At 43.2% G+C, this 26,875-nt stretch overlaps 5 protein-coding genes across 5 annotated transcripts; all 5 read left to right on the top strand.

The window, feature by feature from the left end:
- Positions 1 to 1,069: 1,069 nt before the first annotated feature.
- Positions 1,070 to 4,587, top strand: SS1G_11504 (hypothetical protein; the record flags this gene model as incomplete). Its single annotated transcript, XM_001587462.1, has 4 exons — positions 1,070 to 1,471; positions 1,522 to 1,887; positions 1,980 to 3,793; positions 3,849 to 4,587. The coding sequence occupies 4 exons, from the start codon at positions 1,070 to 1,072 to the stop codon at positions 4,585 to 4,587; spliced, it is 3,321 nt and encodes a 1,106-aa protein (XP_001587512.1).
- A 511-nt stretch (positions 4,588 to 5,098) lies between these two features.
- On the top strand, positions 5,099 to 8,307 carry SS1G_11505 (hypothetical protein; the record flags this gene model as incomplete). The annotated part of the gene is made up of 7 exons (XM_001587463.1): positions 5,099 to 5,104; positions 5,271 to 5,482; positions 5,541 to 5,751; positions 5,811 to 6,334; positions 6,385 to 6,746; positions 6,794 to 7,498; positions 7,847 to 8,307. The coding sequence occupies 7 exons, from the start codon at positions 5,099 to 5,101 to the stop codon at positions 8,305 to 8,307; spliced, it is 2,481 nt and encodes an 826-aa protein (XP_001587513.1).
- Positions 8,308 to 15,917: 7,610 nt separating this feature from the next.
- SS1G_11507 (hypothetical protein) lies at positions 15,918 to 16,727 on the top strand (the record flags this gene model as incomplete). Its single annotated transcript, XM_001587464.1, has 2 exons — positions 15,918 to 16,454; positions 16,602 to 16,727. 2 exons carry the CDS (start codon positions 15,918 to 15,920, stop codon positions 16,725 to 16,727), a joined length of 663 nt encoding a protein of 220 aa, XP_001587514.1.
- A 354-nt stretch (positions 16,728 to 17,081) lies between these two features.
- On the top strand, positions 17,082 to 20,398 carry SS1G_11508 (hypothetical protein; the record flags this gene model as incomplete). The annotated part of the gene is made up of 2 exons (XM_001587465.1): positions 17,082 to 18,482; positions 18,734 to 20,398. 2 exons carry the CDS (start codon positions 17,082 to 17,084, stop codon positions 20,396 to 20,398), a joined length of 3,066 nt encoding a protein of 1,021 aa, XP_001587515.1.
- A 758-nt stretch (positions 20,399 to 21,156) lies between these two features.
- SS1G_11509 (hypothetical protein) lies at positions 21,157 to 25,248 on the top strand (the record flags this gene model as incomplete). Its single annotated transcript, XM_001587466.1, has 8 exons — positions 21,157 to 21,413; positions 21,513 to 21,610; positions 21,929 to 22,102; positions 22,175 to 22,569; positions 23,158 to 24,139; positions 24,463 to 24,524; positions 24,824 to 24,856; positions 25,096 to 25,248. The coding sequence occupies 8 exons, from the start codon at positions 21,157 to 21,159 to the stop codon at positions 25,246 to 25,248; spliced, it is 2,154 nt and encodes a 717-aa protein (XP_001587516.1).
- Positions 25,249 to 26,875: the final 1,627 nt, after the last annotated feature.

Raw genomic sequence — 26,875 nt, forward strand, 5'->3', positions numbered from 1 at the left:
GTTACTCGGGGTACTTCGAGCAACGAGGTATTGTTGACTGAGTTTTCTCCCATGACCAAACAAGATGCTCAAATAGAAATTTGAAGGGGGAAAGAAACTCTAATCATAGTGTTCTCTCAATTTGAGAAATAGCTATAGAATGGAATGATAGAATAAGGAACAGATATGAATGCCTATATACACATCATAGCAAAGGCTAGGTGTGTCAGAGATTCCATGTCAGGCAAGATGCCCCTCATCTTCTCTTTCTGTGATGTAATAATCATAGACAGCATAGACAGCATATACAACTTCAAAAACTTTTTGGATATTACATAGACATCTGAAATCATTACCTTCAATGCATCATTGCACTGAATGATAGCACTTGTCATTGGCTAGAACTCTTCCTCCAAAGAGGAAATATAAAGGGCTTGGCTTTAAAGAATGTAAAGATAATATGAGGACGGCGGTACCGAGGGGAATAATTGAATAAGAAGACATCATCTGTAGAAAGGTCTGAGCCTTTTCCTTGAGGCCCGGTAATTCGGATTATTAGCAGTTTGTGCTCAGGGTTGATGCCAAGCTGTTTAGTTCGTGAGGCAGGAAGAGAAAGTCGGAAGAGGAAGTCGCATCATAGAATAAAAGCATAATAGGTTGTAGGGCCCATGTATCAAGTATCGCAAATATGAATGTTCTTGACGCCAGTCTTTGCCGGATATCGGACCTTGAAGTGTAATTTGTATTTCGGTTGCACATATCCATTCGAAGTTTATCCTTGGTCTTTGCATATTGGTCAGTACAGGACAGGCAAACGTGAGATCATGATAAGATAAGATGACACTGATGCTTACCTAATTTCTACCGCACCTTTTCAGCCACAGCCGCCACTACTCCGCATGAAGTGCTACATTCATTCCACTTTAATCAAGACGCGTCCACACCGCGCCCGCGCCCGCACTCCGCGAAAAGTAATTGACGCGAACTTATATTGATGTACATCCTCTAAAATCCAAATCCAAATTCCCACCAACCTATAATTTAATTACGACTCTCATTTTAGCAGTATAGAAGCTGCAGGATCTTCACAATGGCTCCATCAAGAGTTCCTCAAAAGCGAATCTTAGGGGAGGCAAAGAATATTCAACAAAGCAATATCCCCTCATCCCCTCCATCCGCGGCGAAGAAACGGAAGTTGGAACCAGTTGCATCATCACCAGCCCCAGTTAGATTCAAGAGTTCACAGAATGGACCAAGGGGGAAGCTGGCTTCTAGCCAGCCTAGTCAATTCGAGTCGGAAGTGTTGGAAAAAATGACACAGGATATAGAGAGCTTGAAGAAGAATAATTCGGAAAAAGATCAAGAATGGGCAAGGCCGAGTCTGTCAGACTTCAACCCCGAGGAGGATAATTTAATCTTTCAGCAAATTGAATGTGAGGAGGGTACTTATGACCATGGAAAGGCGACTGTGAAGTTATTTGGTGTCACTGAGGTAAACCTCATCCCAATTCCTTTTAAGGCTAGAACTAATATCACATATAGACTGGTCACTCAGTTATGCTACATGTTCAAGATTTTTTACATTACCTTTATGTTGCCGCTCCAGTCAATTTTACACATAAAGATTGCGAACAATACAGAATGTATCTGGACTCGCATGTGGGAATGCATACGCCTGCCATTCATTCAGTATCGGTAGTTCTACGAGAAAATTTATACGGATTTACGGGAAACAAACAGCACGCATATATTAAGGTTACAGTTACAGATCCTAGATATATAAACAAAGTCAGGACAACTATCGAGGAGGGTCGAGCAAACTGGAAAGGGATGTGGAGGAATGACGGAAATGGCATTTTGACGTTCGATAGTATTCAATATGTGTTAAGATTTATGGTTGATGTCAAGGTGAGTCGCCCTACTCTTCCAATTCTCACCTCGTTTACCCCAAAATCATCCTCTATCATACTTTAGTTCGTAACGTGTCTAACGGATGGCAGATTCATGGTATGTCTTGGGTAGAAGTAGAAGCAAAGAAATACACAATAGTCCCAGAGCATAATAGACAATCGAATTGTCAAATCGAAGCCGTAACGTCATATCGAGACCTCATTGCGCATAAACCAGAAGGAGAATGGGCGAAGATGGCACCTCTACGTATCCTATCCTTCGACATCGAATGTGCTGGTCGCAAGGGTGTCTTTCCGGAAGCAAATCAGGATCCTGTTATTCAAATCGCTAATATTGTTACTCGTTACGGAGAGAAGAAGCCATTCGTACGAAACGTCTTTTGTCTCGATACCACCAGTTTGATTGTCAATACACAAATTTTTGAATTCGACAAGGAAGAAAAGATGTTGTCGAAATGGAGAGACTTTCTTGAAGAAGTCGACCCAGATATCATCATTGGTTACAATATTGCCAACTTCGATTTTCCATATCTCCTGGATCGAGCTGATCATCTGAAAATCAAAAACTTCAGTCAATGGACTCGATTAAAATCTATCCAATCTCAAGCTAAAACATCCAATTTCTCCAGCAAACAAATGGGTAATAGGGATACAAAGGCTACCAATACTAATGGACGACTGCAATTGGATTTGTTACAACTTGTTCAGAGAGATCATCAACTCCGAAGTTATACACTCAATTCCGTTTGTGCTCAATTTTTGGGCGAGCAAAAGGAAGATGTTCATCACACTATGATTACTGAATTATTTAACGGAACACCTGAGTCTAGGCGAAGATTAGCAGTTTACTGTCTAAAGGATGCTTATCTACCTCAACGACTAATGGATAAACTTTCATGTTTGGAGAATTACACGGAAATGGCTAGAGTTACAGGTGTCCCTTTTAATTTTCTTCTGTCCCGTGGCCAACAAGTCAAATTCATTAGTCAACTGTTTCGAAAAGCTTTGGAACAGAAATTGGTTATTCCTAATCTCTCAACCGCCTCATCAGAAGAACAGTACGAAGGTGCCACTGTCATTGAACCTACTAGGGGATATTATAGTGTGCCAATCGCAACTCTGGATTTTGCTTCTCTATACCCAAGTATTATTCAAGCACATAATCTTTGCTATACTACACTGCTCAAGAAAGATGTTGTTGAAGCTCTCAATCTAGAGAAGGATGAAGACTATATCGTTACACCAAATGGGGACATGTTCGTCACTACCAAACAACGAAAGGGTCTTCTCACACAAATTTTGGAAGAATTGTTAACAGCAAGAAAACAAGCTAAAAGAGAACTTGCTGTCGAAACGGATCCTTTCAAAAAAGCTGTATTGAATGGTCGACAACTTGCATTGAAGATTAGCGCAAACAGTGTTTATGGTTTAACTGGTGCTACTGTAGGAAAAGTGCCTTGTTTGCCAATTGCCAGTAGTACCACAAGTTATGGTCGTCAAATGATTGAAAAGACAAAAGCAGAGGTCGAGGCAAAATACACCATCGCAAATGGATATTCGCATGATGCGCAAGTCATTTACGGTGATACTGATTCAGTTATGGTTAAATTTGGTGTGAAGGAATTAACGGAAGCAATGAAACTAGGAGAAGAAGCTGCACAATACGTTTCCTCGAAATTCATCAAACCGATCAAGTTGGAATTCGAAAAGGTTTATTACCCATATCTTCTCATTAACAAGAAGAGATATGCTGGGCTTTATTGGACAAATCCTGACAAGTATGATAAAATGGATACGAAGGGTATTGAGACAGTTCGTCGTGACAACTGTCGGTTGGTTCAAAACGTCATTGAGACGGTACTGAGAATGATCTTGATTGATCAAGATGTTCAAGGAGCTCAAGAGTAAGCCTTCCTACTTTCCTCCTCTTTACAGTTATCAATTAACAACGACTTTTAGCTACGTAAAAGACACCATTTCCGACCTTCTTCAAAACAAAATCGACATGTCTAAACTTGTCATCACCAAAGCCCTAGCAAAAGCAGATTATACCGCTAAGCAAGCCCACGTGGAACTCGCCGAACGTATGAAAAAACGAGATGCAGGATCAGCACCTACATTAGGTGATCGTGTCGCCTATGTCATCATCAAAGGATCTGCTGGAGCCAAAAATTTCGAGAGATCCGAGGATCCAATTTTCGTACTAGAAAACAACGTCCCCATAGATACGAAATATTACCTCGATAACCAACTCGCCAAACCTCTCGGTAGAATTTTCGAGCCTATCCTCGGCGAAACAAAAGCCAATTCCCTCCTAGCAGGAGCCCATACCCGTGCCATATCCGTTGCCGCCCCCACCATCGGCGGTCTCATGAAATTCGCCAAGAAAACCTCAACATGCATGTCCTGCAAAAAGCCGCTCGTAAAATCCCACGAGAAAGATGGAGCAGTATGTACGGACTGCGCGCCTAGAATCGGAGAAATGTACCAGAAACAGCTGAATAAAGTTTCAGATCTCGAAGTCAGATTCGGAAGATTGTGGACCCAGTGTCAGAGGTGTCAGGGAAGTATGCATTGTGAGGTTATCTGTAGTAGTAAGGATTGTCCCATTTTTTATATGAGGATGAAGGCCAAGAAGGATGTAGAGGATGCCGGGAAGGAATTGGAGAGGTTTGATTTCGATCAGTCGGCTTGGTAATTTAGTTAAGTGTTGTGTAGTGTAGTTTTTTAGGCATGGGGCTTCGGTGTGGAAATATCATGGTAATTATTGCGTGGCGTTGGTGGGTGGTGTATGGAAGCCACCTACCTTGTGGAAAGATGGGCTTATAAGTTGGGGCAATGTTTTGTGGATTGGTTGGGTGGGGTGTTTGTAAGTTTTATTAATTGTATTTTATTTTATTTTATTATGTGTACTAATTATAGTAATTAGTGATTAAATGAAAATGAATTATAGATATTTATTTTATAATAAAATTCTTATAGAAAAAAAAATATGTAAAAAAATTATAATTATAAAGCGAGTTCTTGGTGTTTTGGCCGCTACATTCGGCGGGCTTCGTCGCTGTTTTACGCAGCCTCAGCACGCGCTAATAGCATCGTTCACGTGCATCAGCGCGAACTCCAACCCCACCAAAATTCATGATCCTCATCCATCACCATTTCCCGTCTCCCATTTTCAACAACACCATCCTAATTAAGACAGAGCCAAAATGGCTGTATTCAAGTTATTTAAACCGTGGTCTTCCCACTTCTCATTTCCTCGACACCTTTCTACCTCAACCAGCAACATACCTTCATTTACATGCAAACTATTTTCAATTTACCTTTTCCCTTTATCTTTCAAATCTTCTAGCATTGATTATGGCTAATACTTCGAAAAAGCGCCGCCTTTGTGACGATGCCCCAGAGAATATCAACCTCCAGAAATTCCTTGTACGGCGTAGCAATCTTCAGCAACGGCCAAAAAAACCTAAGCTCACACCAAAGGACTGCGAAATCAATATTCAAAAGCTGAATGGAGATGGTCCTCTGGCATCAAAAGATGCAGACGCCACAAAGGAAAACATCACTGGCATATGCCGCAAGTGGAAAAGGTAAGAAAACAATCGCCTACCTCGAGTTTCATCTTGCGAAGCTAACACATAACATCAGGTTCTGCGAATTCAGAAACGAGCAATACTGGCGGGCAGCTATTCAAAAGTGTAATAAAGGGACTATTATGATGTTCCTCCGATATATCTGTGAGAATTATAGGATACGCACATTCAGTTCTGTACATCAATATCTGCTTCAGTTCAAGCAGCTTTACAACCGAGTCAACGGACGGCATATGGACACAAATGATGCGAAAGAAGTTTTAAAGGTATGTTAACATGCTTTGTTGCTATTTTCTGAGATAGATTACTAATTACATAATCATAGTATCTCGACACTATCTTAACCAAAGAGTTCACTTTAAGACGAGAAAAGACGGCAAAGCCAGTGTTGGGAGCAGACGACCTTATCCTCCTCCTCACCCATCATTGGGCCCGGGACACATCTATTTTTCCAACCGAAGATCAGCGTTTGGCACTTGCAACAATCATGCTCCTCCTTATCTATACCGGCTGTCGACCCGCCGAGCTGGTTGATGCAGCCAAAGGGAAAATTGCTATTGGTCGCGATCAAACATATGAAGACGACAATTGGGATAATGAATGTGAGGGCTTGGATGAGACGAAAGATGATGATCCTATATATGAGAATCCAGAGCCTTGGGTTGATCCAAAGATCTCCGATTATGATGATAAGGATGATGAGGATATTCTTACACGAGAATATAAAGCTCTCTGTTATGAAGATATCCGTCTTTGGATTGTCCGAAATCCTACCCCTGGAGAACGCGATCTCCTTGGAATGGAGATCACTCTTGCTCATCACAAAGGAGCTAATAGAAACCCCAAACCGTACGTTCTTGATTTGATGTGTTTTGATCTTGCTAATGTAATATTCGTAGGACTACGTTCCTTTTTCACGAAGAAGCTTTACCAATTCTTTGTCCTGTTAGCCATATCTTAGCCATTGCCATCAGGGATAATGCAATCAAGGTAGACGGATTTACTCACGCCAAACCTTTTTTTACAAGCAACCTACAAGACCCTACAAAAGCAGTTCTGGTGCATTGGAAGCCAGAGAAACTCAAAATACCGATCTTTCGGCAGGCGGTATGGACATTTGATGGTCTATCAACATCAGAACATAAGGCCCTCCGTTACTCGACCTTTGCATATTACCTTGACCGTCTTGGTTGGGCTGCCGGATTTGCACAGAAGCTAACTAGCTATTGTTTCCGTCGAGGTACTGGGAATGCTGTAGACGGTAAGAGATTTTTGCAAATACTTTGTATTCTTGTTGACATCTTCTAGGGGCAGCTACAACTGCTGTGCGTGACCAGGTGATGAGGCATAACCCTCAGACAGGAGTCTTTTGCGGATCCTACATCAACGAAAAGGTCCGGTTTATCGTTCAAGATGCGGTATTAGACCAGCCAACGAATATCGGATTTCTTCGTGCCTTTACACATATGAGTCTCACATGTGATCCGCGTGCCCCAATCGATGTGCCCGAAGAGATTTTGAAAGCCCTCCCTCCGGATCCAGAGATAATGGAACTTAAAAGAGAACGCGAGGAATACAAAAGGCAATATAGATCCTACAATCGAGCTCCACCTGAAATCCGCAAAGAATGTGAACAACTCCGTCGGCAGATTGATTCTTTACAGAAACAACGTGATCGAGCAATCAAGATAGAGTTCCGGCGAGATTATTTCGATCGTATCCATGATGAAGAATTAGAGAGGCAACTCAAAAAGGTCCCTACAAACGAATATGTTGAGCCTGTCGTCCATCATCAGCTTCCAGAACGAACTCGACTCCAAGAGGTGCTTTGTGATCTCTCGAGGGACATGAGCCCAAGCGATATCGTCAGCCGCCGGATCCGTACCATTGACTTAATGGTAGCACTCTCCTATCGACAGGAACAAGAAGTTCAACATAGCAACCACTCAAGTAGGGAATCTTCAGAGTTTTCTGAGGAACAACCTTTGTGCAAGGACCCCTTTCCCCTTCTTTGTAAAAAGACCCAATGCATTATATGTATCGGAGACAATCGAAGTACTTATCAGTATCGGACACGTACTTATGCCACTTCACACAAAATGATGAACCATGTGGATAGCCATTTGAAAGAAGTTCCGAAATTCCAGAGAATATCCTGTACTCATCCTGTTTGCCAATCGGAAGGGCTTATTCTTAAACACTTACAGCACTTCAAGAATCATGTACAAACTGTGCATGGCATCAGCCTTCGACCCTAAAACTATCGAATAAGGTGTTAGGGATTGATGTGACAACTTGAAAGGATTGACAGTCCATCGGAAAAGTAACTTGACCAGGGCTTATAGTATATGAACACCTCAGCTGAAGCATCAACTTTGACGAATACCCTCCTCTCTACTGTTCGACTACAACGTCACCTTGGCGCTCGTGTTATTATCTCTACGCAGGAACCAACAATTTCTCCTTCGCTTTTGGATCTATCTTCAATTGTTATTGTGCATCGATTCACTTCACCCGAATGGTTGAACAGCTTGAAACGCCACCTTGCAGGTGCTACTTCTAATTTGCTTGATGATGACAATACAGATTCAGATGGTCTTGCGAGTTCAAGAGGAAACGGGGATGGTGCGAAAAGATTGTTTGCCGAAATTGTAAAGCTAAGTGTTGGCGAAGCGTTGTTGTTTTCCCCTAGTGCTATGATAGACGTTGAAGTAGGTAGTAACGGTAAAGTGGCGGTGGGGAGGCATGGTGATGGTTTCTTGAAGATTCGAGTTAGGATAAGATTGACTGCTGATGGAGGCAAGAGTATTGTGGCAGCTTAGGACATCAGGTTGAGGTTTTACTTTGAACCTATTTTTAATTTATCATTCATATTTATCAAATTTCTATAATAGACAAATTCCTGGGTTATTGAGGACAGGATCCTTCTCTCTCAACATCGCACCCCTTCGTCCAACTATACATGAAGTGATGACAAAGGTTTATTTTAGTAGATGGACAAGCTAGACCTTTATTGAGGCATGACTTAATATGAAGTGTTACGACGGCGTAACATACCCTACATCATGTGACCGATTAGCTAATACAATCATGTGATAGGTGCCATCTGATCCGGAAGCCGACGGACTTTGAGATCGATCGGCTCCCCAAGAGTCGATCGACTTCCGGAACACAAAGATCTATTTAATCAGGATGGATTCCCTTACTATAGTACTTCGTGCTCAAGATCAATCATCTAGTATACTCTACTATTAGTTACGAATTGCAATCATTACCATCGTTACTTAAGTTCCTGCTTGACGCCTAGTTATAAACCACCTCGAGAGCCTAGAGCACTTCCACGTGATCTAGACGGCAACCCTCGTAACACTACGACGTGCAAGATATGAGGAAGACAAAAAGACGATCGACTAAACTGACTAAATAGATTAAGGACGGTGACTGAATGCTATAGGACATAGCGGACAGATCAATCGGATGGTTACGATCAATGGGCACCAGCTCAGAGCTATGTGTAACGATCCGGTCTGACTAGGCAAGTAGAATGTTCGTAAACTAATTGATAACTAAGTTGAGCACGAAGCTCCTAAACTATGAAAGTACTCTGATTATATAATGATCGATAAAGGGAGCCCCCAGGAGCTTTCTGGCTCCTCAGGGCTCCTGGAGCTCCTTATCACGTGATTTCTGATGGTGCGTGCGCATACGATCTTCAGGTGACCAAGATCACATACTAATTCGATGAAATCTGATCGTGTTTGCACAAGGCCTAAGCTCTCCTAATTAATCAGTTTGCTACCATCGTAACACCATCAATTCTAATGGTGAATCGTGACATATAGACCTACTCATTATCGTACTTGTCATATTAGGCCTAACATCGTATGCCTCCAAGCCCTGTTGGTCCCCCACTCGATCCGCACCCCATTGATTAGTTACTTTGAATCTCTTTCACGTGACAAACCGCCTCAAGGTCTCCAAAAGCGTCCCCTGTGATTAGGCGCTCTGCGTTCAGCCCCGGACGTAAAAACAACAATGACAATCTACGCAGTAAAAGCGTCTATTCCACCCGAGGACGCAATAAACAATTCGAGTAACTTGGAAGCTTTCGAGTTCAATTACTTCAAGTATATTTATCACAATGCCCGATCCACTTGATAGTGTTACCGCTAGAATCGTTACTAGAATCGAAGCTGTACTCCATCTTGGTAGCACAGTCCATCAATATCTAAGTAATATCAAAGACCCAATCACAGATCACAACAATATCATCAACGAGATCAACTTTATATGTGAAATCCTTTCTACTTTACAAGCTAATATACAAAACAATTCAATCAATAATGAAGATTGGTCGACAATTTTTCAAAGACTTGAAGACTCCGATGGCCCATTAAACCTCTTAAAAACAGCACTCCAGGAATTAACTACGAAATTCGAGGATACAGCTTCTACCATAGATGTTAGGGTCCTTCCATGGGATTTCAAGCAGAATGAAGCAGAGGAACTCTTTCGATTTGTTACAAAGCAGAGATCCTTACTATCTTTGGCTTTGAGGAATAACTATGTTGCACCTTCGACGGATATCCACGATAATACACTCCCTATTCGAGATGATATCGAGGTAAGGTCTACTTTCCAAGTGATATATATAGGCTAATATCTTATATAACCAGAATACAAACCTTCATAAACGATATTACACAAATCATGATACAACTTTCAACCCGCAGTATCAAGATGATAAATCCCGATATCTACCTGAAACACAGTCTAAACGACAGAGAATTAATCGACAAGGCAATTTTACAAACGCGGGCGGGTCACAATTCATTGCATCAAACCTTAATTCTGGAGGAGGGTCTATTAATATCAATACTCACACCTTGGAAAACCGCTGCCTAATCGACCTACGAACCACCGATCCACGATTGGACAAGAAACGTATCGAAGAGACTAAAGGAGGACTACTTGATAATATATATAATTGGATTTTCCATAATAGTGATTTTCAACAATGGCACTTTAATCGAGATAATCGCCTACTTTGGATTAAAGGAGATCCTGGTAAGGGCAAGACCATGTTGCTCTGTGGTATAATAAATAAGCTGGAGAGATCAGATGAGACTGCCTTAGCCTATTTCTTTTGCCAAGGCACTGATGCACGCATTAATAGTGCTGTAGCTGTTCTACGTGGCCTTATCTATATGCTTCTGGATGGGCAGCCTGCCGTTCTCTCGCATTTACAAAAGAGATATGAGAAGGCAGGGGAACAGTTGTTCAAAGATGCTAATACCTTTATAGCACTCTCTGAGATTTTGAAGGATATCTTGCATGATAAGAATTTGAAGCCGACGATCTTGATTATTGATGCACTTGACGAATGCCAGAAAGACCTGCCACAATTACTTCGCCTAATTGTTTCGGGCTTATCCATTTCTTCTCGTGTTAAATGGCTTGTCTCTAGTCGAAACTGGCCCGAAATCGAAGAGCAGTTACAACAAGCCGAGCAGGGAACCCGGCTCAGTCTCGAGTTGAATGCTGAATCAGTATCTGCTGCTGTCAGATGGTATATCCGAGAAAAGGTGAAATATCTTGCGAGAACAAAAAAATACACAACGAAGACAAAGGATACTATCGAACGTTATCTCCTAGAACATGCAAATGGAACTTTTCTTTGGGTGGCTTTAGTTTGTCAAAATCTTGAAAAAGCTCGATTATTCACGAATTCAAAGCTACAAGATTACCCTTCCGAACTTGATCCTTTATATAATCGTATGATGGAACAGATAGTAGATATGGAAGATATCGAGGCGGCTCAGATATGCCTTCAGATCCTGGCTATTGTAATAATAGCATATCGGCCTCTTACGCTTGACGAACTAATGTCCCTGATGGAGATGAATAATGAGATTCCGCTAGAGGAAATAATACAACTTTGTGGTTCCTTTCTGGTTGTTCGTTATAGGAATGTATTCTTTGTTCACCAATCAGCAAAGGATTTCCTTTCTAAAGAGGCTATTAAAACAATATTTCCTGATGGAATTGGGAAAGTTCATAACAAAGCACTTCTAAATTCGATAACAGTTATGAGAAAAACTCTAAAACGCGATATATACGGTTTGGGTTATCCCGGCCTTCCTATTGATAAAGTCAAACAGCCCTATCCCGATACATTAGCTTCTATACGGTATTCCTGTATTTACTGGATTAACCATTTAAGAGATGGAGATCCTGAACAAAACAGAGAACACATTCAAGATAACGGCAATATTTATGAATTCCTGAAAAATCATTTGCTACATTGGCTGGAGGTTATGAGCTTGATGGAGAAAACTTCAGAGGGCATCAACGCAATAAGTTCTTTAGAATCTTATATTCTAGTGTGTCAATACTATTTGGTAGTTCTTTTAGGAATTCAGCTAATAGATAATAAAGGCTAACAAAGGTTCTGAACTCTATACTCTCATACATGACGCTAAACGCTTCGTCCTTTACAATCGAATAGGAATTGAACAAGCTCCTCTTCAAATCTATTATTCAGCTCTTTTCTTTGCTCCAGAGAATAGTATTATTCGAAAAACATTTCAAGAATATATTCCAAGTTGGATTTATAAAATATCAAGGACACGATCAAATTGGAGTGCCGCCCTCCAAACGCTCGAGGGTCATTCGGGTTGGGTTTCGTCAGTTGCCTTCTCACCAGATGGTACAAAAGTAGCTTCGGGCTCTCAAGATGATACAATCCGGCTTTGGGATGCAATGACGGGCGAATCGCTTCAAACGCTCGAGGGTCATTCGCGTTCGGTTTCGTCAGTTGCCTTCTCACCAGACGGTACAAAAGTAGCTTCGGGCTCTGAAGATAAAACAATCCGGCTTTGGGATGCAATGACGGGCGAATCGCTTCAAACGCTCGAGGGTCATTCGAGTTGGGTTTCGTCAGTTGCCTTCTCACCAGATGGTACAAAAGTAGCTTCGGGCTCTCGAGATAAAACAATCCGGCTTTGGGATGCAATGACGGGCGAATCGCTTCAAACGCTCGAGGGTCATTCGAGTTCGGTTTTTTCAGTTGCCTTCTCACCAGATGGTACAAAAGTAGCTTCGGGCTCTGGAGATAAAACAATCCGGCTTTGGGATGCAATGACGGGCGAATCGCTTCAAACGCTCGAGGGTCATTCGCGTTGGGTTTCTTCAGTTGCCTTCTCACCAGATGGTACAAAAGTAGCTTCGGGCTCTGAAGATAATACAATCCGGCTTTGGGATGCAATGACGGGCGAATCGCTTCAAACGCTCGAGGGTCATTCGCGTTGGGTTTCGTCAGTTGCCTTCTCACCAGATGGTACAAAAGTAGCTTCGGGCTCTGGCGATAAAACAATCCGGCTTTGGGATGCAATGACGGGCGAATCGCTTCAAACGCTCGAGGGTCATTCGAGTTTAGAGGCATCCTCAGCCTTTGAACGGTACTTTATATCAAATCATTGGATAGCTGAAAGATTAGATAAAGAAGTGCGAAATATTTTTTGGCTACCTCCAGACTATCGGCCAACTAGTACATATTTTTGTAACGGTGTTATGGCCATGGCATTTTCCACCGGTGGCATTTTCTTTCTGAAATTTGAGTGAAAATTTCATATTATCTAAGTAAAAATCAGTTTCAGTATATCTATTAATGACTAACTTATTTATGTCTTGAATATAATATCCTTTTATTTTTTTTTCTCTCTTTAACAGAGAGGTTGGGGGAAGTCTATGATTATATAGACTTTCTGTTTGCCACCTTGATTCTAGTATGTTCTAGTGTAGTGATGTGGTAGTTTTATTGGTACAAAGAAATATAAAGAAATATTTTATTTGATGCACCTTCGAGCTAATCATTATTAGAATTAAAGGTCTGAAAGCATAAAGAGAAAGATGTAAATTCTCGATTCTGTTTCCAGTCTTGTATCATAATTCATTGTCACGAATCCAATAACACGTGACTAGTCATCTATCATATGATGGATAGACTAGATAGCCGCTATCCATGCTATCCTCCTCGTTTCGTGATCCATATAAACCTTCGTTATTTCGTAGTTTAGGAGCTTCGTGCTCAACTAAGTTATCAATTAGTTTACTTACATTCCACTTGATCTAGCAACAACTTCACTTCCAAGTGAATACCAGTGATAAAGCCTTAACCCATAATTGCCAACCGACGAACGTAAGGCATCAGTTGCCAGAGAATACCGGATCGTTATAAGTACCTAATTTCGCCCTGGCCAACACTTTCATATCCACGTAGTTCCAGTTGTCGAACTCTTTAATAACCCTTCCCCGATTTGGTCCATCATAGTGAATGCAGATCCAGAAAAGCACCCAGAAAATTGATTCGAGGTCATATATAAATGGATTCGGTGACTGCTCTGTAGATTTGATCCTAGATGAGCATATCGTCAGGATTGTCGACGAGCGCTGCATTCAAGAGAAGTTTGATACAGTTTTTGACATGGAGGAGAGCTGAAAGAGGCACGAACCAGATAAGCCTTTCTCAAATACTCATGATTTAGTCAAGGGTTCTAGAAGACTCGGCGTCTGGTGAAGGCTGTACCTTGATCGCGAACCAAAATCACCAGCGGAGTCGGATCCAAAGCCCGCAATAGGGACCAAAGCAACATCACCAGTAGAGTCAGACACGGAATCCAGAACAGAGCCGGCAGCAAATCCACAGAGCACACGATCGAAGTCAAGATTGAAGATCACGCTATAATTTTGAATAAAGCGAGCACAGTACTCAGCGAGCAATTGAAAAAGAGCGCCGAAAAAGGTGGATGATTAAAAGTTCAGGAAGAAATTGAAAAGACGAATAAAAAGGTAACGGAGTCTCACGGTAGTTGAGTTTAGATATTTTGTCACTAACTAGGCGAATTCATGCGGAAATGATGAGGAAATTTAGCTTGTTCGGTATGAAAAGGAAAATAGTGGAGGTGGTAGAGTGTACCGATGTGATTGATAATGGAAGTTTTCGACATGAATTCGCATTCCTCCAATAGCAAATAAGCACCGAGTTGACAATATCGCACTCCAGCAGAGATCAGGGAGAACTGGATATGGCGGAGCCTTCCAATGAAAGGACTGCAGTGGTGTTTTGTTGTTCGATGTAGGATGCATACTTCAAGCTGAAGCGTTTGAAGAACACGAGGGACTCACAATAACAAGACACAACAAATTTTGAAGAAAAATTATTTTTCGAAATACACCCTTTTCATATCTCATTTGCACTAAACAAATCAGCATCAATCGAACGCAATTGTCCCCAAAGAAATTGAACCAGTAGTTGTTGTGATACTGTCGTCGACTTCCAAAAACACGTGAAACCACGCTAAAACTGTGTGAACGAAGTGAATGACTTCAATTCAATTACTACTGTAATAAAGAACTAAGCGAACGCGAAAGAGACTAGCTCTTTTAGTAAGTCTATATAAGACTTAGTACTTTCAATATGTAGCTAGCTCTTTAGACAGAATACAATTAGACATACAGGACCTACATAATCCGTGGGTGCTACGTCTTCCGTATCCTTCTCGTACCAACAAAAACGCGTGAAATTTTCACCCCCTTCATCAATGATGGGGACCACTCAATCGGACTTCCCAAAAGTGATCTTAGGCACTCCATGCCAAGTGAACCACACTGAACAAACCCATGAAAGAAGCAATAGCCCGCCATTCATCCTCTCCAGTCCTACCCCCTCCCAACCCTTCAACTTTCAAACCCAGTGCAATACCTTGAGCTCTGATGATCCATTCAAATCACCAATCAATCGCCCAACGCTCCAATTCAATAATAAACGAAGACGACAACCCAGCCACTCAGAACCCCGTATCAACTCACCAAAAGAAGCTATCCAAAAAGCTAGAAGTCTACTCATTCTAGCTGCCTCCCTGGAAGAGGATATCGAAGAACAATCGAAAGTCCTAGACTTAATCGAAATATTTCGTGAATATCTTGAAAAAGGAAAACTCACAAAAGCCTCAAATATCATCACATCACAAATCTCCCATCTAGAAAATGCCACCAAGCGGATCGAAAAGCAAGCCAACCACCTTTCAAACCTCCCCAGTCATATGATCCCCCCTATAATAAACGCCCCTGGAACCAAAGCTAGCTATGCCACTATCACCAAAACCTCAGAAGAATGGAACCTAATTACAAAGGGAAAACCCACAAAACAGAAAACTACAGAACAAAAGGAAGAAGCCCCAAGCAAACGACTAATCCTCATCAAACCTCTTATTTATCAGCCACCCTCTTTTACACCATTAAATACAAGGAATAAAGTCAACGAAGCCTTCAAGAAAGCAGGAATCATGGACCAATCATCTCAGCTATCACTACTACAAGGAGCGGCAATTTTATACTAACCACTAACAGCCCTTTCAATGCACAATTCCTGATGGAAAAGAAGGAAATCTGGGACAAAATCCTTGATGCCGAAAGAATACAAATCGATAAACCCTGGCATAAAGTCATCATTCACAAAATCCCAATTCAGGAATTCTCAGGTCTGAAAGGTATGGACCTAATCAAAGAGGAAGTCAATACCTTCAACCCAGGGCTCAGTATTATGGGTACTCCTTACTGGCTTACTAATGCCTCCAAGAGAGCCAAACAACAAGACGGAGCAATAGTCATTGCATTTGCTACACAAAAAGAAGCAGATATAGCTATCCAGAAAAGGCTATATATTGCAGGCATTAGTGTTAGAGTAGAAAGATTCTATCCATCTACTCCTTCATCCCAATGTAACAGATGCCAGGGATTCGGCCATAACGAATCATACTGCAAAAAACCTCCAGCTTGCGGACTTTGCAGTAATAATCATGCTACAGTCGGTCATTTCTGTATAATCTGCCAAGCAAAAGGCAAACCATGTCAACATCTAAGTGTCAAATGTGTTAATTGTAAAGGAGAACACAAAGCCAACTCGAAAGTATGCGAAGTATATCTATCAACCATCAAGAAATCCAACTAATGCTGTACAACAATACTCGCATTCTTCAAATCAATCTAAACAAGAGCCCTCAAGCAACCGAAAGTGCTCTTCAACTTGCTTTAGAACTCAAAATTGATCTCATAGTTATTCAAGAACCCTGGATCCTCTCGAATCCTGAGAAAGACTTCTCCTCAACCAGATCCATTGCCCACTCCAGCTTCTCTCAACTCCTCCCAAATAATCCTCCGAACCTGCGTCCCCGAACTATGATCTACATTTCAAAAGGATTCAAACCGCTAGTAGCCCTAGCTCCCAACTCCCCTAATGGATCCCAGATTATTCCAAATCATTGATATCACTCAAGGAAAACATACAATACAACTCATCAATATCTACAATGAAGCGGACCAAGCCAAAGAAAAAGGCCACACCATCGAAAGATGCCTTTACAATACCCCTCTTACTCATCACACCATCCTCGTAGGAGATTTCAACTCCCATCACCCTTGGTGGGACCCCTTCTCTAACAAAAGCTCAAATGCCGACCTACTCACCGAATGGTTTGAGGATCACAATCTCATTCTATTTAACGAACCAGGCACAAGCACCTTTTATCGAACAAATATGACAAATCCAAGTGTCTTAGACCTTACTTTAGCCACAGATTCAGTATCTCCCTATATCACTGATTGGCAAGTCCTCCCGGATCTTGGATCAGATCACTTAAGCATTCTCTTTGAAGTAAAGGGCACTTTATCCCGTACAACGAATATAGCTCAGCCAGCAAGATTCAATACAAAACTTGCGGATTGGGAAAAATTCGCGAATACCCTCAAATCGAAAATATCGATATCAACTACCTTAAATTCGAGTGAATACCTTAATATCACTACCTCAGAATCCAACTCTCTTGATTCCCTTCTCGACAAGAGCCAATACATACAAGTATTGGATGAAGCTGCAAAAGAATTCACCCGAATAATCACTTATTCGGCTGAAACCAGTATACCGAGAATCAAGTCCACAAAAAGAGCTAAACCGTGGTGGTCCCCAGAGCTGAAAGCCCTTCGAAAACGACTCTCTAATGCATTTGAGAACGCCAAGATTTACCCGGAAGACGATATGTTCAAGAAAATCTACCAGTCAGCCAGGAATCATTACTTCCAAGCTATTAAAACAGCAAAGAAAAACCATTGGAATGAGTTCCTTGAAAAAGAGGATACCCAATCCATATTCAAGGCAATGTCATACACAAAAGATATACAAACCGAACGAATCCCGAATATTCGATCCAATCCCTCTAAACTAGAAAATTCTTTCGAGGGAAAATGCTCTGCATTTAGATCGACCCTATTTCCTCCTCCTCCATTCACCTCACCGCCCAATTGGGAAAGCTATAAACAATCTAAGAAATGGGAATGGCCTGACCTTACAGAGAGCGAACTCCTAAACGCGTGCTCTGCAAAAATCAAAGGAAAGACCCCTGGCCCCGATGGGATCACTCAAGACATCATTATTCAAGCGTACAAAGCAATACCAAAAGCATTCTTCACCCTCTTCAGTCATCTTATCAACCTTGGTTACCATCCTTCTTGCTGGAAACAAGCCACTGGAGCGATACTCAAGAAACCTTCAAAACCAGACTACTCGGCCCCAAAAGCTTATAGAGTTATCGCCCTGCTAAATTGCCTTGGCAAGATAAGTGAAAGAATTCTGGCTCAAAGGCTTAGCTACTTAGCGGAGACTACGCAATTACTTCATTACTCTCAAATGGGTGGAAGACAAAAGAAATCAGCCATCGATACAGCAATCTTACTCACTACCGAAATCGAAAGAAATTCAAGATCCAAGAAGAAAACCTCAACTCTCTTCCTGGATGTTAAAGGCGCCTTTGATCATGTATCTATGAACAAATTATTAGATATCTGCAAGAATCTAAACCTCCCAACCAGCCTAATCGCCTGGATCTCATCTTTTTTGAAGGAAAGGCTACTCAAGCTCTCATTCGATGGCCAAATTGAAACTGTTGGTACGAGAAGGATACGGAAGACGTAGCACCCACGGATTACGTAGGTCCTTTATGTCTAATTGTATTCTGTCTAAAGAGCTAGCTACGACTTTATAAAGCTATAATACGTATTGATATAAGATATACTATCATCAACCAGCTTAATACGGTTTGTCTATATTGAGTACAAACAAGAATACTGCACTGCGATACCCCCGCATAAACTACTGAAACGATCACGGATCAACTACACCTAAGGGCCTCACAGGAGGCTCCCACCATGCCGCTGGTGATGCGCGCCCCCGGCGCGCCGAGCGGCTCCCCAACCCAAGAGGCGACCCCCCCTCAATCAAGCACCATTACCCCAGGGGCAAGCATTGCCCCCCCACCAATTATAAGATCACTTACAGGCCCTGCCCTCGGCGTAATCAAGGATCGATTCGAAAGGATCGACAAGACAGAGAGAGAAAAGCGGGAGGTGATCGAGGCGTTCGCAGTATTAGCGGATAAGCTTGCACAAGGCTTCCAGGGTCAACAACGTAAACTCGCTGTGAATATTAAAGGAACGATCATCTCCACACTGCTGGGAGTAACAAAGGCTACTTCTGATCGATGGACAGGGCTCACAACAGAGCATTCACGGCCAGAAAGTAACACACAGAAGACCTACACTGATGCGCTGAAAACTCGGACAGTGCCTGAGGCAGAAAGACCCACTACGGTTCCCACCATCACAGTGCGCACTGCCCCTACTGGAGGCACGAACACTGAGCGTACAGAAGCACGCAGACTCAAGAGGGAGAAGGATCGGATCGAGAAAACGATCCTTATAATAGCCAATGGGGAAGCTCTGCTCTCAGCGGGAAACCCCTTCCTACTAAGACTCAGAATAAAAGAAGCAGTCGCTGGACTCACATTAGCAGAGATTCCCTTCCTTCAAAGAAATAATACAGGCTGGACTCTACGATGCAGCTCTAGCGCTAGCCGGGAGGAGATCATGAAAGCAGATAACGCTGAGCGGGTCCTTAAGACCCTCCATGCAACAAGCATGCGCAGATTAGAGAAGTGGTTCATGTATGCAGTTCCACAAGTACCTCACGACTTTTATCATATCGAAGGAGCCCCTGCTCCCATGCCCACTGAGCTTATCAAAGAGGAGATCATAGCTCAGACCGGCAAGCAGCCGGTCAACTACCGATTGGCGCGTAGCGGGGTTAACCCGATCACTAAAAGAGCCACCTGGATCATTGGCTTCAATACCGCAGTATCGCGGTTCCGACTATTCAATAGCAGCTCCTACTCGGCTCTCCTAGACAAACCCCGGGAAATTCAACTGCACAGTACTGGCTGCCAAGGGTACTGCAACCCCTTCACCTGCAACAGAGCCTCACGATGCTCGACATGCGGTAAACTAAACACTGAGCATGAGGGTGCACTCGTACATCAACAATGTACTAGAGCAGCTCAATGCGCCAATTGCCACGGACCCTTCCGCGCTGGCCACTCCAACTGCCCAGCTGCCCCTAGGGTCTATGCTAAACGACGGATTATTCTGACTGCAAAGGAACTGGCTGCAGTCAGAGCTGTTGGCAGAAGAGACTATAAGACGCTGCACAGAGCAGATGCAGACGAGGCAGAACATGCCCCTGAATCACCTCTGCCTCCTATAGTAACACTCGCAGAAACCCCGATCACCCCGGGGGCGAGGATCACAGCATATGAGAATGAGCGCCTCAGCAAGCGCCCACGCAGGCTCAGTACAAGTCTGCCGATCGCACCAACCGTATTACGCACACGCTCAGCTCGCAACCAGAGCCAACGGAATCTCAATATAGAAGCGCTAGCAGAGAAAGCCTTCACTCCAATAGACCTGGATATGATCGATACAGAAAACTCTATAACAGTTGACACTGCACTTAGACCTTCTCTATGAATAATACAACTTATGAATACTCTCAAAGGAACAAAGGCCTCACTATTGCTTGGGCGAATGTAGGTCGAGGGCATGCGAACCATATCACACTACTACAACTAGCTGCTGACGCTCGACTGGATGTGATCTGCATACAGGAGCCAAGGCTATACTGCAACTCAAAAACACAAAACCACACTGCATACGATCGATATCAACCGATCGACAACTGGAATCTTCGAGGAGGCCCGGAGGAGACCGATCTAGGCCCAAGAGTTATAACCTATATACGAAAAGGCGCGAATCTAAGAGTAGAGCAAATGAAGCAACTCGAAAACAGGGATCTTCTCTGGATACGAGTCAATGAGTACTCGATCCTGAATGCTTACAGAGCCCCGCGCACTCTGGATATTATTAACTACATCACACATTTAGCTCCGAATGAGCGCACGATCGTAGGAGGGGACTTTAATGCAAAGCACGATCTATGGGAACCAGGCGTGATCACAGCAAATCAAGGGGCGCAGCTCGCGGCGTGGGCAAACGAGCAGGGCATGGAGTTTATAGGCACCCCAGGCGTACCTACTCATTCAAGAGGGCATGTACTAGATCTGACATTTTCGAACGTACCATTCGCATACACGGAAGTCCTGGAAGAACTCCATTGCGGATCCGATCATGTCACACAGGTTACCACCTTAGCGAACCGCGGAACAACAGAATGGGATCAACATCACTATCGCATAAGGGAATCGGATCTGCCCAGACTAGATGGACTAATGGCTAATCAAGTAGCTCACCTTAAAAATGTGAATATCCAGACTACAACTGAGATCGAGACCTGTGTAAGCGAGCTGGCGAATGCATTAGACAAAGCTATCCGAACGATCGGCAAGATTGATCGGAAAGCAGGGAAAGCTTCGCCATGGTGGACAGATGAGTGCAGAGAGGCCCATCGAGCACACATAGAAGCACAGAGAGGATCAGACCCCGAAAGGAAGACCAATGCTACTCACCTCCTACAAAAGGTAGTGCGGTAAGCTAAGAGATCATACTGGGCAATGCGCCTAGATGGAGTTAAAGACGACAAAGAACTCTATCGGGTCATGGGGTAGCATAAACTAACTCCTGAAAGTACTGTGAAATCCCTTCCTTTAAAGATCAACGAGCAGGAGATCATTGATACAAAGGAGAAGGCAGATGCCTTGTTCATAGCAATCCTGGATCGGTTTAGTACGGACGACGATCTACCAAACGATCCGTTATGCAACCATATGTACAGAGGAATACTCCCCTGGAAAAGAGCGATCTCAGCAGAGGAAGTGGAAAAACATATCATAGGAGCTACATGCACTTCACCAGGAGTAGACCGAGTTACTGTTCGCCTCCTCAAGGCATGCTGGCCGAGCGTCAAAACACTGATCCAGGAGATCTTTGCATCATGCCTAGCTTTAAACTACTATCCAGAAGGATGGAAGCTAGCGGAAGTGGTGATGCTCCCCAAGGTAGGCAAGAAAGATAAAACGTCACCGCGCTCATAACGGCCGATAGCCCTGATCTCCTGCATTGGAAAGGGATTCGAACGATACATAGCCAGTCAAATATCCTGGACAACTCTAAGACACAACGTGATCAGCCCACAGCACTACAGGGCACTTCCAAGGAGATCAGGAACAGATTTGACTGCTGCTTTCACTCACGATGCAGAGCTTGCATTAGCAACTGGTAATGTAGTCTCGATTGTCACGATGGATGTACAAGGAGCCTTTGACGCTCTTCTAAAGCGCTGACTCCTAGACCGAATGATCAAGCAAGGATGGCCAATCTCGCTGCTCAGGCTTATAGACTCGTTCCTTACAAACAGAAAAGTCAGGGTGAGACTCGAAGGCACTACAACAAAGGAATATCCAGTAGCATGCGGCACTCCCCAAGGGTCCCCATTATCACCTATACTTTATATGCTATATCTTGCCGAGCTCCTCAACCGAGATACAAAATACCGCTTCGGCTATGCGGACGACATCGCGATCTATCATTCCTCCAAACATCTATCTACGAATGCCAGGATCCTCCAACGACGTGTTCGGCAGATCATTCGATGGGGCAAGGACAATAAAATCCTATTCGCCCCAGAGAAATTCGAGCTACTCCATATAACCAGGCGGCACGACACAACCAATCCACCATTAGTCGTAAGCCCGGATCTGATAATCACTCCAGTACCCATCGCAACCAGTGAAAGCATCCAGCCTACTCTAAGATGGCTTGGAATCTTCTTCGACCGCCGGCTCTCATTTCTACAGCATGTCAAAACACGTACAGCGAAAGCCATGAAAGTAGCCTCGCATATCAGATCAATAGCCCGGACTCTGCATGGGCCACCAGCCTCCTTTCTGAGAAAAGCAGTGATCACCTGCGTTCTTCCAGTGGCGCTATTCGGCACTGAAGTATGGTACGCCGGTAGATCGAAACCCAATCTAGGCCAACACGAGTCAAGTATAAGCACAGGCACCAAAGGCCACCTCCGCTATATCAACAAAGTGATCAATACGGCTGCAAGAGGAACAATCCCAGTATACAAAACTACACCGACTGCAGCACTTATAAAAGAAGCTGGCCTACCATCAGGGATAGTTGCACTGGAACACGCCAAGCTGAGATTCGCTCTCCGCTTACAAACGATCGACAGCAGGCACCTGCTAGTGAGCCGCTTGAAGCCCACTATACGGAAAAGGGGGCGAGGGGCTGGCACAGCTAGAGGGCCTCTCACAAGGATCCAGCGGCTCGGCCTGATCATCCCAGAAACCCAACGGCCGAAACTACTCCGCCCACACGTCTCGCCAGGATGCAGAACCGATCCTACAGAAGGGCGAACCAAGGAAGAGGCAGCACAGGCCTTTAAGGAGTGGTGGCCAAAGCTCCCGCCCGAGGACTACTCGATCTTCTCAGACGGATCCGAGCAGACTATAGATCGCAAGCACCACGTTGGCTATGGTTACGCGATCTATCGCAACGGCACTCAAATAGCAACCGGATACAAACAGATCCACAGCGACTCACACGTGTTCGATGCAGAAGCGATAGGAGCATGGCGCGGACTGGAGCACCTGATCAGCACACTCGCAGGTCCCCCAAACGGTAGGATCTGGATGTGTATCGACAGCACATCAGTCATCTGGGGTATGCGAGGAGATGCGCCGCCTACATCGCAATGGGCTTTCCACAAGTGCCACAAGGCAATCAGACAACTCAATATCAGAGTAAAGTGGTCCCCTGGACATATGGAGATCGAAGGCAATGAGGAGGCGGATCGCCTAGCGAATGCAGGAGCAGTTGGACCCATGGATCAAGCGGCCGACAAGTTACCCACGATCAGTGGTGTGCGAACGATCTTTCGTAAAAAGTGCCTGCGCGCAGAGACTGACTGGTGGAAAGAGGTAATTGCCTCCCTCTCGTCTAGCTATAAAAAGTGGTCTCCCAACTACAATACAAAGGAGCCGAAAGAACTAGCTCTACCCAGAGGAGTTCTTCATCGACTACTAGCTATGAAAACAGGTCATGGCGATTACGCTGCATATCACCAACGCTTCAAGCATCAAAACAGCAAACAAGACTGCTCATGCGGTATGGAAAAAGAACCATATCACTTCTTCAGATGCGCAATAAACAATCTAAAGCGCTCAAACTGGCCCCTCTCTCCAACAGAGATACGCTCCGACAAACAGGCGATCACATATATTAAAAAACTCTTACATACACCCAGTAAGCTCACTCAACTGATTGTAGACTCGGAATTCTATACTCAGATCTGCCCCAATTTACTAAAGGGCCTCGGAAAAAGGTTTACCTTTTTCAACAAAGCGCCTGTTCCCCTCATTAACTCTTCACTCAACTGATCACTCTAATACATATTACCTCTCAAAACCGCAAAACACAAACCCAACATACAGTGCAAGAGCGCTGACGCTCAGTTAACCAAACAGCAATCCACCCCCGCTCTCCCCCATTTCAGTCAAGGGATTAAAGCCTTCATCGAGCCTACTCACCCGGGAACCAAGCCCCACCCTAACAACAACCCAGATCAGACATGCCCTTTTATTATAAGAGGATCATACACGCAAAGGAGCGAACAGCCCCTGGCACTGAAGTTAAACTGTTAAATTTGGCTGCGACGATCACGCCGCTTAAAAGCTCCTTATCTTAGCACGTCTCAATACCCCAAGGGAGGTTCGAAGTAGACGTTAATCAATATAAATAAATAAATAAATAAATAAGGAAAAGGGAAATGCAACTATACAAGCCGTTCATACACCTTCATCTTTTTTTCCAAGGCCGAAGGTCCTCAATAGACCCTTGCTAGAATTATATAAGCTGATCTTTGCTATTGGAACAGCATCCAAATTTAGAATAGAGTGAGGAAGGTCCTAATTGGCCTTGACAAAACAGGAAATGTCCAAAATAGCATATTCCCCAACACTTGTAAATTACTCCTTTCGATTTTTCCTATAATAAGTCTTTTACTAAAGATCAGTCTCTTGAATAGGATCAGTCTTTTCATATTCTTCAATCTCCTAATATAAATGTAAATTTCCCTCATTATAGAAAAAACAGTTAGTTTATTACTCAGTGGCTGCATCACAGAGAAAGTAATTATGCTGTTGGTAAAGAACCTAGAGCAGAAACATACCAAACAAGCGCTGATTTTATTTGGCTTTCAGAGACCATTGTTAAAGCAAAACATTGATGAGCATCCGAAGTGGCAAGAGGTTCACATGGAGGTGGAAGAGATATGGTTTCGATTGGGCGATACTGTTAAGAAATGGAATGAACGGGTTGAAGTTGAGTTGGGTGTAGGTAGATGGGTTGAATAAGGAGTGTTTTGGAAACGAGATTGCTTGATGGAATTAAAAGAGCAAGTTGAGTGTTACGTAGTAACAGTCAACCTGTCCATATGAGCTCAGACCCCGTGGAAAAGCAAACCGATTCACATACAAAATTGTATGGTAATCGGTTCGTAGGATCTCCCCACCCTTAGCAAGCTTGGACATATAGTCTGATCAAAGTCACGTGATGGACCCTGCATATTCAGGGATACAAATCGTATGTCCATACGAATCGAAGGTCCACAAACTCTCAGGATCCAAGAGATCCAATGGAGGACGAAGGTCTATATAATCAGGATGGTTTCCTTTGTGTAGAGCTTCGTGCTCAAGATTTAGTATACTCTACTATTAACGTCCGTCCCTGCGTAGCGAGACGCACCCCATCACGAGACAAATCACAGGTACTTCGAATTCAAGCGGCTCTAAATCCATGAAAGTATCAAATAATTTATATATTATCATTCTATATGTCTTGAATGCTTCTCTGGAATACTTCTAGCTTCTTGCTTCCGAAAATTTTCATCGTATTGTCGCCGTTCGTCTGAATCATGGATAGGCTCTTTAACACAATAGGACCTCTCCACCCGCATTACTATTATTAAGATCTTTCTTCATTTTGAACTTGTATAACGACTGGATATGAACTTTCACATCTTATCACAATGCTGAGAAGTAAGTGCAAGTTTTGTGATGGGCTAGAGCATGCTATTTCATATGGCGTTGTCGCAGAGATGATACTTTTCCGACGAAGTAATTGAGCATATTAGTCAGCGATGGTGTAGTTCTAGCAATTTCTGTAAAAAATTTAATGAAGTCTGTGGCTGCTAAACACATGGTAATAGCGCTTGTGGCTTGATACAATCTCACCGAAGAATCCCGCTTCCCCGGTAATCTATAAATAGAGCAAAAAGTGGCTTGTGCGGAAATAGTCTACAACCTTAGATGTGTTCATAATTGTTCCGACCTTTTGATCCCACTTATAGCACCCCATTGCTTTTTGACTTTAAAGAAACCAGTGTTTTAACAACAAAAAGCAAAGTTCTCTCAGAATCCAGTTTGTATTGAACAAGGTCTCTATAAAATGAAGTATTCTTATATAAGTGGTTAATCAGATTACGCTACGACACAGCCTCATTAGCAGCGTTTGCGACGACGATTGTATGTCTTTCTTATACCCAATTCTTTAACATCTCAATCTTTAAACTTTTTAATCTTCAAAATCTAGACCTTCAAATCGAAGTGTTTACGAAAATTTGTCGAATCAGCGATACAAGTTGTATTTGTTACAATAACGCTTGCGAACCTCCAGTATATCTTTTATACATCTCTTGCAACGCAAACCTGACAGCGAGATCGTTTTTTGCGAACCGACTAGCGGCGAAGTCCCTCCTTACACTATACTATCGCATACATGGGGACCAAATGATGAGAAAGTTACCTTTGAGGATATCCTAAATAGTATTAGCGAGGTCAAGCCTGACTATGAGAAAATCCGATTCTGTGGAGAACAGGCTAGACAAGATGGACTAGAATACTTCTGGATCGATACTTATTATATCAACAAGAGCGATGATGCTGAACTCTCACAATCTATCAACTCTATATTTCGTTGGTA

The sequence above is a fragment of the Sclerotinia sclerotiorum genome, genomic scaffold (assembly GCF_000146945.2).
Source record: "Sclerotinia sclerotiorum 1980 UF-70 scaffold_18 genomic scaffold, whole genome shotgun sequence".
NCBI lineage: Eukaryota > Fungi > Ascomycota > Leotiomycetes > Helotiales > Sclerotiniaceae > Sclerotinia > Sclerotinia sclerotiorum.